This window comes from Neovison vison, chromosome 2 (assembly GCF_020171115.1).
Source record: "Neovison vison isolate M4711 chromosome 2, ASM_NN_V1, whole genome shotgun sequence".
NCBI classification, from domain to species: Eukaryota; Metazoa; Chordata; class Mammalia; order Carnivora; family Mustelidae; genus Neogale; species Neogale vison.
Genome location: NC_058092.1, coordinates 41,188,752 through 41,204,004, shown reverse-complemented (window position 1 = coordinate 41,204,004; position 15,253 = coordinate 41,188,752). Strand labels below are relative to the sequence as shown.

Here is a 15,253-nt window from a genome sequence, read left to right as displayed (position 1 = left end):
TCTGAATTTGCCATGGGCTGGGTAGATTAATCTTTTAACATTTTCAACTAGCTTTCTGTGAAGTCACAGGTTTTAAGTAAAGCAATATTCTCATTAGGGAAACAAAGCAGGAAACCCTCAATCAAGATCTTTTGCACTTAGGGCATAAATGCTATTAAAAATTTTTCTCATTTTATTAGACTACACCCAAGAATGCTCTCTACCAACAGCAAGCCCTCTGTAAGCTTGCTCTCTAAAGCCTGGTTTCTGGGAGACCAGCCTCTTTCTAGGTTGTTGGGCAGGGCAGGGTGAGAGGAATGACTAGAACCAGGCTGCTGAGTAAGGGTGGCCTTCTGTGGTTCCTTCACATATTGGAAGGCTAATACCTACTGCTGTATTTAAAAAAAAAAAAAAAACCCAGCACACAGGATATACCAAGCACAGCTTGCAAAATTGCAGTTAGCAAAAAATCTTTTCTTTAAACATTCATTATAGGCACTTTTATTTTTAAAAAATTTATGCCAGGATGGTTTCCTTGTCAATGTTATTACTGATTTCCTGCTGGGCTTCATTAATTAGCCGATGTCACCTTACCTCTGTCTTGTCACAGCTACAGTCTGGCTGGTAAGAGCAATCAGTGGGTTTTGTCTCCTTTATCCCCCCTGCAGCTTGAGATAGTCTATTAAAAACATGTTTGTGAAACTGGGTGAAAATGTCAGGTGTCTAACATCGTATCCTTGTGTGGAAGCTTTGAAGGTGAATATTCTGTCCTGGACTTCTTGTTCTATCTTCTTTTAGCCATTTCTGGTAATTCTCTTAATAGTACACAGCTTTCCAGCACATATGCCCTGGAGAGGCAACTATCAGGTGGAGAATTCTGGCCTAGAAGTAAGGAGACCTGAATATCTAGTCCCTGCTTTATTACTAATTTTCATAAGTAACCTTGGGAAAGTTATGGGCCCACTCAAAAAATTAGTAATTTGCACTAGATTAAGGCTCTTTCCTGCTGTCAGTGGTTCTGGTTCTGATTCTGACTCTGGTCAACTATATTTTTGGATTTTCATATCCAGAGTAAGACAAGAGATAGACACCTCCCTACATTTTGCCAAAGCCTTATATACCTAAGCAACTCAACCAGAAATTATACGCTTTCTCAAAGGCCTCTATAGTAGCCCAGCACACTTGGAGAGCAAATAATCTTCATTTGGGTAAAGTCTAAAACCCCATTACACAGAGGAACCCACCATTAAGAAGTAGCAACTGTGTAACATGATCTAAACAGAACCTCAACAAAGGAAAGTCTACCTCTGCCTCTCACTGGTCACAGGCCCTCAGACTTCCAGGGTGGCTGCCAGCAGTGTGCTGGTCCCTATCAGCTCTCCCATGTGTTGGCAGGATTCCCTACTCCTTATCTCTCAAGTCAGAATGGGAGTGTTTCCAAGACAGCTTTCGTCATTCACAGCCAAAAAGTCATAACCTGACACCAAAGCCAGGACCCTCAAAGGCCAATGCCAACACAAGACTTGGCTGAGGCCCAGGTGGACGAGTTCCAGCAACTGAAGAACAGCACCAGGAGGTTTTCAGAAAGCCTCAGCCTGCTGAGTGCTTGAATCAAGGAGGAAAAAAAAACCCAGAGGGGTTTTCTCTGGAGCTATTCCCAAGTTTATTTCTTCTAAGATGATGAGGACTAGACAGTCTTTTCCTTTGCTTCAAATTTAAAGACTAACAGCCTTTCAACTGTTTCCTTACTCTTTAGCACCGTCAAATGAATTCACTAATGAGAGGTGCTTAGATTCTGAAAAACCAAGAAAAATGGGAACTTCTCATACATACAACCTCAGATGCAGCTTTCTAAGTTTGGAAAATGACTTTTTTTTTAACGCTTTGGTTAGCATGAGCTCTTTTGAAATCAAGTGCAAAGTTCATCACGACCCAACAGATTAAGTCCACAACAAGGAACCTCATTTTGGGGCTTGAAAAATCCATTTCTAAATGAGGAATGTATGAATTGCTTCTAGTATATAAAGCCAACTGTAAAGTGACAAAATATAACAGAGCCCTTCCTTTGGGAAGACAATTACTAAAGATTGCTCTGGACTTCTAAAAGCTGACATTAGAGTTTAATCAGATACATCACAGCTAACACCTCACATATAAATGGACTGGGTTTTAATCTTCCTCACATCATTAGTAAATCATTCAGAACACCAGATACTATATGCTTTGGGTGGAAAAACAGCTAATATTAAGTGCTGTTTACCTCTTGCTAGTCTAAGTACTTTACATGTATGTAATTCTCATAACTATATGAAGTAGGGACTATTACAGATGAGAAAACTGAGACACAGGTTAAATAACTTGCCTAAGATCACAAAGATATGCAGCAGAAAGTTTTTACGCCATGCTTTGCTGAACTACTTTTCAAACTGTAAAATTATCAGTTTAATGTTGGATCTGACTTATATTGACCTCTGGGCCACTATTAAGGATGGAAAAGATACTGGCTAATAGCTCAAACACCAGAAATCCTTGGCTTCGAACACATGGAGCATTCTCTCTGTGTGGCATGATTCTGGAATTGGCAGAGTGGAGCCCTTTCCATACCTCTAGAATGGACCAGTGCTAGAGACGAATCTCAATGTCTTTGATAGCACAATCCAGTCTTCCCAATTCACACAATGTTTAAGACTTGGTTCTGGATCCTAAATGACAAGGTGAACTATTATGAGGCCTCCCTGAGAAAAGCTGGGCTCATTATTTTTGCAAAGCCAACAAATCTTACAAGCATTCAGAGTTTACCCATAGGACCAGACTCTTGAGGCAAACCCTCAATTACCTTTTTCAACTTCTTTTTCTCATGGACAAGAAATCTGGAGCAACTGATGTTGCTCTGATGATGCTCTGTTGCTCTTTAACACTGATGTTCTAGAAGGGGTTCAAACCATACAGGTGCTACTCCTCCTTTGATCCCAATCAGTTTTAGATGCTTAAAGTCTATACCTTATTGATAATGCTGCTTCATTCATAGGCAGAGAAAAGCAAACTTTCTATGGAGGCATCCAAAGATTACTAAATCTTCTAGTGGACAGTAACTCTTCTCAAGGAAAAAAAATGTGAAGGACAGTTAGTATCTCTCCTAAAGTTGCCTTGAGAACTTTATGAAAACAGTAAATGGTTTTAGTCTGTCAGCAACATAAATCAGATGGATCCAGCTGTTGTCCTGAGCTAATGCCTGTTGCTCAGAGTGATAAAACAAACAAGAACAATGTGAATAATTAAAACATGCAGATAAATCCAAATCTTTTTGTACAGTTTTGCTGAAGTCCCTAACAAAAATTTTATGGATCAGGAAATGGGTTGAAGAGGGACATGTGGATTTTCTGTTTCCAAGCTAAAGAGTAAGGAAATAGCAAAAGGTAAAATGGAAAAGCGAAGTCTGGATATTTGTATCTGGACAATCAACCCCTGAATAATCAGCGAGCACTCAGTCATGCAGTTATTTTTTTAAATGACCACTATATGATTTATAGAAGGACTGGGTAGAATTAAGTGGGCTAATCATTTTTTGTGGGATGTTTTTAGACCCACAGGCTCTCAGAAAACAAATTACAAAGTATATTTAAGTTAATATTGCCAAAATACATGTACCTCACACAATTTATTAACATCTGTATGTCATTTTAATATAAACCTTAATGTGTTGTAATGTAACTCCTAGGAGCTTAAAAAAAGGGTTCTTTTTCTCTAGTAAAAATAATTCTTAAATATTATTAAATACAGAGCTAAATAAATAGCCCACTTAACGTTCCTTCAGTACCTAAAATTAACTTGCTATATCTTTCAAACCACTCAGGAAAAGTACTATTTTAAGATGTTTATATTATACAACCAAACATTTACAGTTACTCCATGAAATCCTTATATTTCACTTGAATTACCACATAAAAGCCATAAATCTGAATTGTGAGCATTAAACCACTGCCTAACCATAGGCAAATACATGTTTTCACCTACAGAACTGAGAAAAAAAATTTTTCAGAGACCATTTTTAATGGCTCTCAGGAAATTCTCATTTAATAGTAGTAGGTCAATCAGTAATTACATTCAATGCAACAATGAAAATTTAATAGCTGGACATTTTTACTCTATACTTTATTTAACAAGCATTTATTAATAAGCACCTAGGTTTTGTGTACATCTTTAAGGGAAAAAAATGTATTTTAAATACATGAATGGGTAAATCCAGTCTTTAAACAGGCAGGCTAGCCTAGTACTTATGGATTCATTTCTGAAGGGAACAGGAACACGGCCTTCATGATTAGAAAAGGCATGAAATTTATGGAAATGAGACCTCAGTGGCCAAATATTTAGGAACTGAGACTTAGAGGGAAGAAATTAGAAAGAATTCAACTAAGTCCCCAAAGGGTTAATATAACACAGTCAGGAAGAACAGCTCAGGATGATGATGGCTCTTAAGCCCATACTTCCCATGATGGAGATATTCTGAACAGCCTGTGTCTGAGGGGAAGTGTAGTTGAATGTTAAGATTAGTGCAGGGTAGCTGTAAAGAGGGTACAGAAGGAAAGATTTTAAACTATCTTCTCTGACTTTCTCCCATCCAGGAAAAGAGTAGATGATTTTTACATTCAGTAAGTAAATTTAAAAGTACTTGAAATACTAACCAATCCAACTTTTCTGATTGTCCACTAATTTCAAAATTAAAGGCTTACAAAATTAGTTGAGGTTACTACAGTGGCTGCAAGTATAATCTGTTGGCTCTGAGAAACTGCTACGCAATGCCTTTAAGCAGGGGTAACTACCCAACTGCCTACATTTTGGAATCCTATCGAAACTTACCTTCTTTATTGTTTACCATTTTAGTCTCAAGGAGTATAAGCAGGTCTGCTTTTGACTACTGTCACTCCTTTTTTAAAATGCATGCTTCCTTATGATGAAGCTTTTTTTTTTTTTTTTCTCAAGACTTTATTTTTTTTTTTTTAAGATTTTATTTATTATTTGACAGAGAGAGAGATCACAAGTAGGCAGAGAGGCAGGCAGAGAGAGAAGGAAGCAGGCTCCCTCCCTGCTGAGCAGAGAGCCCGATGCGGGACTCGATCCCAGGACCCTGAGATCATGACCTGAGCCAAAGGCAGCGTCTTAACCCACTGAGCCACCCAGGCGCCCCAATGAAGCTTTGTATGAAAAGAATGTTAACACAATGCTCACTGTATTCTATAAATCATATTGGCTTATATTACACAGGAGACATCAGTAGTAGGGGGAATGTTCTCCTGATTTAAGAAATTCCCTATAAAGAACACTCAGAGAATGGAAAAGGTTTTTTGTGAACCAAAGTATTTCAACTTATTGGGTGTACACTTAAAAGATTCTTTTACTATTTCCTGGTCAGGCTTTTCATATATTTCAAATCCTACAGCCAACCTTGAACACATCTTGCCCAAATCTAAAAGTTGCACTTATAATTTAGCTTCAGAAAATTTGAAGCTATCAAGCTTCTAAATTTATGATTAGATGGTATTAAATACCACACCATAAAAAAATCTTCCCAAAAAGTTTACAGAACTAGAGATTAAATTTATACATTGTTTAAAATTTATACACCATTTTCAAGAAAGGATTAGATAATTTGGGGAATATTCTTATGTAATCAACTCTAACCGTAGCCCTTTATAACTGTATTATAACTTTATTTAACTTAGTAAAAGCCAAAATTGATAGTTCTTAACATGGTGTATGGAAATCAAAATTAAAGAATACAAAGTACCTTAAAATTTTTTTCAGCTCAATACTAGTTCCTTCAATATTACTGCCAAACTTCTGCAAAAAAAGCCTTGCAATAAAGACTAATAGCAACATAAGATGATTTTTTTTTAAAGTTCACTTACCAATTTTAACAATCTAGAAAAAAGGAAAGTCTGATTATAATACTTGATGACACAGACATCATGTATAAGTAGAAAACACAAGGATAAAAAAAATTATCACTGAAAATATTGCACAACTTCAGGTTTTCCTCCAAATTTGCTTTATGTAATTGGATGGATATAAATTAATGAACAAAAACTTAAGCAAGATACATGTAACAATTTAACAGAACCTGATAATCTAATTTTCAATTTTCTCAAATTCATCTTTAAGTCTTTCCGTCATGGGGCTCATAAGAAAATTAACCAACATATGGATACTACATTCTAATGTCAAATCTTTAAGAAGTACTTATGGCATACTCAATTCCTCTAAAATGCAATTATGAAGAACCCTCAAGATACTCGTGTTTTGTATGTAGAAAAGTGTTAGAGTCAAATATTCAACTCAATATAAAATAAGAAACATTTCTGATTTGTTAGATTGAGATTGCTTCTCCTTTTGCTACTGAATGATTCTTAGTTGTAATCACTGAGCTGAACAAATAAGTCACCTTTGAGTACATAAGGAAAAATAAACACATGCTAAATGGATAAAACATTACAAACTACATCTTTACTAGACCATCTCTACCTCTAACACTTCAGAAGCTTAGAGATTTAGAGTGCTCTTACATTAACTGCAAGAAAAAGGAGAAATTCCCTCTTCAAGATCACAACTATGAAGTCATGTGGTTATACAAATTCTGCATTTGTGTGCAAAACATGAAATACGTTTATCTTAATTCTCCCTGCTTACTTGTCAGTCAGCCAGCAGGACTTTCCTTTCCAAGAAACAGAGACTGAGATGTGTTTTATATAACTTCAATAACCTCAGCACTACAATAAGAGATGCAGTATCCTTTTGCTATGGTTCAAGACAGTAAGGGAAGGAGGTCACAAGAATAAATCAAAATTATTACAACTGAGCAACTTTTCTCAGTTTCACCATGGTGCCACTTTCATTTTACATAAGCATGGTGGCATAATTCGAGCTCAATAAATCAGAAATCTTAATATTTAAAATTTACCTTGACTTTTAATTACCATATTAACAATCAAAATAATTAGATAAAACACATTGGAAAGGGTAATATTAAACCCCACTTTACTAGAGTTGGTTTCTTGACATTAACTCAGTTTTTATAGAAAAGGGATAGTGCATCTCAGTTTGCTTACAAGCTAGGAGATCACTTTGAATTCTGCATTTCCTAACTGCAAACAGATATAGCACTTACAACAGGTTATAAATAAACTGGTTTTCAAGCATAGAGCCAGCCCCAACGATAATACACTATTTAAAAAGACCTAAGGCAATGAATTCCATTTCCAATGGAAAAAAAGAACTGTGCAAACAAGCTTAAAACTACTTTTTTTGTGCCAGTGTTATAAAATGTAGCTTTTAATAAAACCTTGACCCAAATGCCAGCAACTTCAGAAAAGAATTTGGGTGGGGGGAAAAAGAGAGTTATTTCATTTAGGAAAAACAACCACTATCTTTTTCCTAATCTTCAACACACACAATTTAAACATATACAGCTGCTGTAACACTTTACACAATTCCTATGTACTGGAGCATAACAAGATCTAAATACAATTATATTTTTAAACACTGGGTCAAGGCTTTACATAAAAATACCATCCTACTTTTCCCCCTAAATTTCTAAAATATCACGTATTTTTTTCCCCAACATCTGCAGCCATTCAGGAATTTTTAGGAAACTTTTGTGCATGATCTTAATTCCTAATCCCTGGCTCTTTGGGCTCAGTGACAAAAGATCAAAACCACCAAATATGATGGTTCACTTGAAGTCAGACCAGAGACCCTGGCTCAATTAGTCTCGTAGGACGAAAGCAGTGCTGCATCAACCGGCTCCATGCAAGAGGGGCACGTGAAGGATCTCATCAACCAGTCATCTATACAGTCCAGGTGATAGATGTGCATGCACGGCAGAAATCGAATCGGGTCCCCATAAACAAAGTCCATCATACAGATAACACACCTGTTGGGGGTGAGGGAGAGAAATCAGAAAACATTTTTAGAGAAGTGATCTATCTAGAATACTCTTTAAAATCCCATTACAAAGACTGTTCATCTGAACAGATGAAAATGGCTTGCCTGTCATCCTACCAAAGCATGCAAACTGATTTTTTTCTAATGAGCATTAATCCAACAATCTCTTATTTTGATCCCCTGGAAATCTGCACAAGTTTGACAGCTATGAACAGAGCAAAGAGAAACAGACCGACCACCTGGGGATCAAGCCCATTCCTAGAACTGTGCTTACAAAAACAGCGACATGAAGAAGAATGTGATGCTTCAGGTGGGAAGCCATCAGATTAATTTCATGTGAACTCAGTTTTTGGTGTAAGCCCAGGAGTAAGATAGTTTTCATTTTAATAACTATATGTAAAAACCACCACTAATTTCAGTCTACTTACTGGGCTGCTGTAGCTAAAGATCTCTTTATTAACCCTAGTTTCAAGTTCACGGAATTCTACAGGTTTAAGAAGCAATCCAATGACAGAGTATTTCAGAAGTCAGTATTCAGGACAAGTTATTATCTTACATACTAGCACTAAATGGTGCTATGACTCAAAGAGCCAAGCATCAACACAGTAAATCAGATTATGTCTTTGTTGGCAAGACCATTCTCAAACTAAAAGGAGAATGTCCTCATTAGGAATTCTCAAGACAATGAGCTCTCAGGACAAAAACTTCCCAAAAGTAAAATATCATATTCAAATCACCTGTCTTAATTAAATTATTCCTCAAATTAAAAATAGATATATGAAGATTTTCCTCATCACTAAAACTCCTTAATTTTAATAGCTGCATAATCTACCAGAGTACTCCTATGCCACAATCTACTTAACTATAGTTCTACTCTAAATAAAACCATGGTGAATATCTTGTGTATAAAGCTCCAGGAGTTGCAGTGAGATACACATTTTAGGATAGATCTCTGTCTCAAAGGGTACAGACCTGAGAAGGTCCTTGACATGTTACCAAATTGCTTTCCCAAGGCCACCATGCAGGTGGATCATTTTTAACTGACATCAACTGTCATCCACATGGATGCAAACAATATACAAAACGGTCAGAAATTCACACCATTTCTTAGCTATTTTTTACTGAAAACTCTTAATTGTTGTATCCCAAAATTCTTTTGCATAAACTGATTATATTAAATATCCAACTTCTAATATGCAGGAGAATATTTTCAAAAGCACATCTCTGGAGATAGACCTTTGAAACATGTGTAAATTTATTAAAACTTACTCCCGGATCTTTTTTTCTGATCCATCCCTTCCAGGGTCATAAACTCCTTTAGGCAGATGTTGTATAAGGCCTATTCTTTGAGCTATCCTAATTTGTTCCTCTTCAGTCAGCTGAGTTGCTAGGCGAGTCTGGCTAGGTGTTGGATGATAGACCGGAACTGGAACTTGTTCCTAAATTTTAAAAAACAGAGAAAATAATTATTTTTTAAACATCTATTTTCCGGGGGTAATGTTTTCCTTGTTTCTTCTTTTTTTGGCTTAGTGGGTGAGAGGGGACCTCGGAGAGGTTGGTTGGGCTAGTGTGCAGTACTATGAGATTGTTTTACTCTGCCTTAACTTTAGCATACCTAACCAAGATATAAAGGATAAAAACAGGGGTGGCTGGGTGGCTCGGTCAGTTAAGGATCTGTCTACAGCTCAGGTCATGATCCTAGGATCCTGAGATCAAGCCCCACATCAGGTTCTCTGCTTAGTGGGGAGATTGCTTCTTCCTTTCCCTCTGCCCCCCACTCATGCTTGCTCTCTCTGAAGTAATTTTTTTTTTAAAGTATCTTTAAAAAAGGGATTAAAAACACAATGTTCACTGAAAAACTCACAGGGAATGCTGTGTGAAGTATTTCCACATGAAAGCCACATATCCCCAATATAATGTTCCTAATACACAAATACAGTAATTTATCTATTGGTCTATCAGGAACAATACATAAATAAAATGGACTGTATTCAATATTCTTTGTAGGCTGTATTCTGTATTCAACAGAGCTCTATAGTCCCTGTATATCATTATTTATGTTAAAAATGGTCATTATAGACTCCTATTTGTAAATATTTTCCCCCATATAGACAACCTTAAATTTATTTGGAATGGCTGGATATTATCACAATAACCTTTTTGTCAAATTCCTTTTAAGCTTTTGGATACATATATGGATATGACAAGTGAGCCAAATGAGGCCACCTTTCCTCCCAAATGGAAAATCTAAGTTTTTAGGCGATGTAAATAACCTCCATAATTATCCAGAACATCAACTGAAGCTGCTTCGAATTAATGGCTTTTGTATGGAAAATAATTGAGAGCACCCACAATAGGAAACTTTATAAGGGCTCAAATATAAATATCCTTTCCAAAGAGAAATTTTAGGGGAAGTCTCAGATACATAAAAGTTAGGCTCAGATACTCAATATTTAATTCAAGGAAAATGAGACTTTTCCACAGTCTCTTAACATACCACTCTGTCCCTTTAAACTAGCCTTATTCATAAACACTCCTTTTTTGACAGCAGAGTTTATCAAAGGCAGAACAGCATTAGACTTCAAATATTTCTCTCTCTATATATATACAATGGAATACTACTCAGCTATCAAAAAAATGAAATCTGGCCATTTGCAACAATGTGGATGGAACTAGAGGATACTATGCTAAGTGAAATAAAATCAGAGAAAGACAATTATATGATCTCACTCATATGTGGAATTAAAACAGAGTGATGAACACTGGGCGTTATATGCAACTACTGAACTGCTGAACACTACATCAAAAACTAATGATGTGCTATGTTAATTGAACATAATAAATTCTGAAATAAAAAAACAAAACAGGATCATAGGGGAAGGGAGGGAAAAAAACAAGACAAAATCAGAGAGGGAGACAAATCCTCTTAATCATCAGAAAGAGACTCAATCATTAGAAACAAACTGAGGGTTGCTGGTGGGTAGGGGGGTAAGAGAGTGGGGTAACTAGATGGACATTAAGGAGGGCATGAGATGTAATGAGCACTGGGTATTATATAAGACTGATGAATCAAAAAAGACTGATGAATCACTGAACTCTACCTCTGAAACTAGTAACACACTATATGTTAATTAACTGAATTTAAATAAATACCCTCCAAAAAGGACTTTAAATATTCCTTTTCTGAGATTTAGAATATTTAATTAAAGATCTCAAAACCCAGTAAACCCTTTATCAAATAATCAAGAGTATATCCTCTGGTGCAAATAAAATGCCAGTAGTTAAAAGTCTCATGTGTTCTGAATTTCCAACATCAAATCATTAATGTTACTTAAGTACTTTCATACTTCTACCTCATCATGTGAATGCTTATCAGAAGTATATGCTGTATCTAAATATTCACTTAATGCATATTACATAGAAAGATGATACCATATTATTAAAAGTATGGCTCTTTGATCCAGATAACCTTAGCTCAAGTCACTTACCTTCACTTAACAGAGAAACCTCATTTAAGCTGTTTAACCCAGCTGGATTAGAGTCTACCTATTAGGGTTGCTATAAAGCTTAAATGAGGAATACTCAACCTTAAAGTGGCAGGAAGTTAAATGAGTATAGGTATTACAACTACTAATATCACATTCAAAGAGCTATTATCTATTGTTGCAGGAAACTAAGCTGTTTCCTTTAAGTTCCATGCCTTTCCATCTTACTGTCTTTGCTCTTGCTATCCCTCCTACCTTTCTCTGAAGTCCAATGGTCCAAATTATACCTTGTCCAGCAGTTTGTTGATACGAAATGAAGCCTTCCCAATCCTCCTCTCTACCACCCAATACTGACAGTTTCTAGCCTCAGCTTAATTACGTAAGTGTTGCGTACCTATACGAGAAATAAGAGTATTATACAAAAAAAAAAAAAAAAAAGAATATTATACAAACTACAGTGAAACTTCAGTTAACCTGTGCAGTCATATGAAAAAAAGACTGTGGGGGCACCTGAGTGGCTCAGTGGGTTGGTTAAAGCCTCTGCCTTCAGCTCAGGTCATGATCCCAGGGTACTGGGATGGAGCCCGCATTGGGCTCTCTGCTCAGTGCGGAGCCTGCTTCCGCCTCTCTCTCTGCCTGCCTCTCTGCCTACTTGGGATCTCTGTCTGCCAGATAAATAAATAAAATCTTTAAAAAAAAAAAAAAAAAAGACTGTAAATTCTTCTAGCTTTTCCAGGAAAGTCAAGTACCAAACTGACTGTATTTCTCTATTATAGCTTGAAAGCTTTTAGCCCTGTGTATCTGTAGCACTATGAGCACAGGCAATTTTTGCTTTATAAACATTTTTGAAAATGCATATTCCTTTTAAAATAGTTTTGTACTTACAAAAATTTTCAGTTCATAGCTCAAATTCAGAATCTGTTACATGCAACATGTATATTAAAACCCTAGTTTATACACTAGAAAAATAATTGTTGAGCAGGTTTTATAGTGCATATAAAACTTATATGACCCTTTGGTCATTAATGATCATAAAAATGACTGTTGTATCTTTGGTTTATATACCTCTTCAAGGTTTTTAAACCTAGTAGGCAAACTTTCAATGTAGAAAAGTTTTATGGTTAAGTCAAAAAACTCTGCAACTTACTAGCTATAGGACCCTCTACACACGGCACATGGCTGCTCAGTTGGTAGAGCATGTGGCTCTTGATCTTGGGGTGAGGAATTCAAGCTCCATATTGAACCTACTCTAAATAAATATTACTTTTATTATATAAAAAACTATATATATATATTTTTATATATATAAAAAACTCTCCCCATGTTGTTTTAACCTCTCTGAACCTCAGTTTCTTCATGTGTAAAGTACTAAAAGCACTGTAAGAATAAACTGGGAAGTCCCAAGTGTTGTCCCTCGTACAGTATGAGATACACACGAGAAAGCTCATTAAGAGGTGCCTGGGGGGCGCCTGGGTGGCTCAGTGGGTTAAGCCGCTGCCTTCGGCTCGGGTCATGATCCTAGGGTCCTGGGATCGAGCCTCGCATTGGGCTCTCTGCTCACCCGGGAGCCTGCTTCCTTCTTTCTCTCTCTCTCTCTGCCTGCTTGTGATCTCTCTCTATCAAATAAATTAAAAAAAAAAAAGAGGTGCCTGGATGGCTCAGTCAGTTAAGTGTCCGACTCTTGATTTTGGCTCAGGTCATGATCTCAGGGTCATGGGAGTCTGCCTGTCCCTCTTTCTCTGCTTGCCCATCCCTTATCATACTCTCTCAAATAAAAATCTTAAAAAAAAAAAAACCTCATTAAATAAACGTTAGCTATTATTGCAGCTCTACTATTATATGACTATGGAATAATATCTCAATATTTAAGAAATGGACAGGACTATGCAGAGAGAGGTAGGTAAAAGTTTAAAAATGAATCTTAGGGACGCCTGGATGGCTCAGTTGGTTGGACGACTGCCTTCGGCTCAGGTCGTGATCCTGGAGTCCCGGGATCGAGTCCCACATCGGGCTCCCAGCTCCATGGGGAGTCTGCTTCGCTCTCTGACCTTCTCCTCGCTCATGCTCTCTCTCACTGTCTCTCTCTCTCAAATAAATAAATAAAATCTTTTAAAAAAAAAATGAATCTTAGAATTCATCAACTTTCTCATTTTATAGGCCTAAACTTGCCTACAGTCATGTAATTACTGACAATATTACAATCAGAATTTTGGTCTCCCTTTTAAGTCAGTAATTTCTACTATCGCATTCCTGGTTGCCAGAGAGCAAGGAAACTCTGCAAGTTAAATGATTTGGCTTGTGTCCATTTATATTACTTTGAAGAATAGTACACTGAAATGACATTTTAAGAAAACCACAAAACATGGCATAGTTCATAAATGGTTCTATAAAGGTTTATCATTTGTGATAAAGGTTTGATTTCAGTGACTTCTAGAATTTAAGAATTTCAAAGAATATCAAATCCATCCTAAATTGCCCCTGTAAAACATGCTATAACTGACAGAAAAATAAACTCCAAAGTCTAATCATAACTTCCCATCTGTCCTTTGATTCAAACTACTGAGGACTCCTTCAGTAAGGTTATTAAAGTTCAGAGGTCAAATTCTGCAACTAGAGGGCAGTTTCTCCTCATTTTCATTGGGATTTCTGTTCTCTGGTATCACTTTCTTAAACTACCTATTCTAAAGAGGTAATAATGGCCTACTAATCCAACGGGTTTTTTGAGCAACAGAACTATCTTGTTCAGAGTAATCTTATTTGTAATTACAATATTTAAAACTGAGCTACAGTAGTGTAATGGGGCTGGAATGGAATGTGTCCTAGGAGGGATGAGGATCCCTATTCCACCCCCTGACCTGGGGCATGTTTGCAGAATCACAGAAATCAATGGAACAGTTAATATGGGACTTTTTTTTAATATATTTTATTTATTTATTTGACAGACAGAGAACACAAGTAGGCAGAGAGGCAGGCATATAGAGAGAGGAGGAAGCAGGCTCCCTGCTGAGCAGAGAGCCTGATGCAGGGCTCCATCCCAGGACCCTGGGATCAAGACCTGAGCTGAAGGTAGAGGCTTTAAGCTACTGAGCCACCCAGGTGCCCCAAGAATATGGGACTTTTAACCTAAAAAATTAAATTATAAGACTGGAGCCTGTTACTATGGTCACTGTTAATATCTTTAGCAATCTCCATCTTTGAATAAAGATAATAGCACCACTTTACAGGGTGATGATACAATTATAAGATAACAAAGAGCTTTATAAACGTCAACATTTCCAAGTTATTCTAACCATTTGTTTTCTCCCCATCACTAGTGACTCTGGTTTGCAGACTTTAAGCTAACAGCTATTGTCCCTGGCTCTCTGGCTTGTCCCTGAATACAAATTCTTTGTTAAGACTCCTGCCAGGATGGAGTTTTTCAACCCTTGGGTTACCACTTCCAGATGAGGCTACCCTCCTGTTTTCAGTCCCAGTCTACCTGACTAGGTGGCACAAGATGACACATAGAAGTCACTGGAAAAACTGGTACAAGACTATGGGTAATAAGGGTCTCCAAAAATCCCTGAACATACCTACTACAAACAAAGAATTTGTTTTAGAGGTAATAATCTCTAAGCATGTACTTTAATAAGAGGCTATATTTCCTTGGTCTTATGGTTCATATGTGTACAGAGAAGAAAGAATAGAAAAGGAAAGCTCTACTTAATGAAGAAACAGATTAATAGATACTAAAAATAAAACCCCTAAAAAAATAAAAAATAAACCCCCTATCTTTTAGTTATATATATTATGGATGTATTTCTTTGGTATTTTTTTATTAAACCAAAGGAACCCTCTAAGCACTACCGAGA

The 15,253-nt window shown here is 36.7% G+C and overlaps 1 protein-coding gene across 1 annotated transcript in view; it reads right to left on the bottom strand.

The window, feature by feature from the left end:
• Window positions 1–5,666: 5,666 nt before the first annotated feature.
• Window positions 5,667–15,253, bottom strand: part of RNF11 (ring finger protein 11) — a 41,209-nt gene continuing 31,622 nt past the window's right edge. The window contains exons 2-3 of the mRNA XM_044238206.1: window positions 9,187–9,356; window positions 5,667–7,906 (exon numbers count right to left, since the gene is read on the bottom strand). Of these exons, the coding sequence (XP_044094141.1) occupies window positions 7,735–7,906; window positions 9,187–9,356 (342 nt within the window). The 3' untranslated portion in view covers window positions 5,667–7,734. The remainder of the gene's footprint in view (window positions 7,907–9,186; window positions 9,357–15,253) is intronic.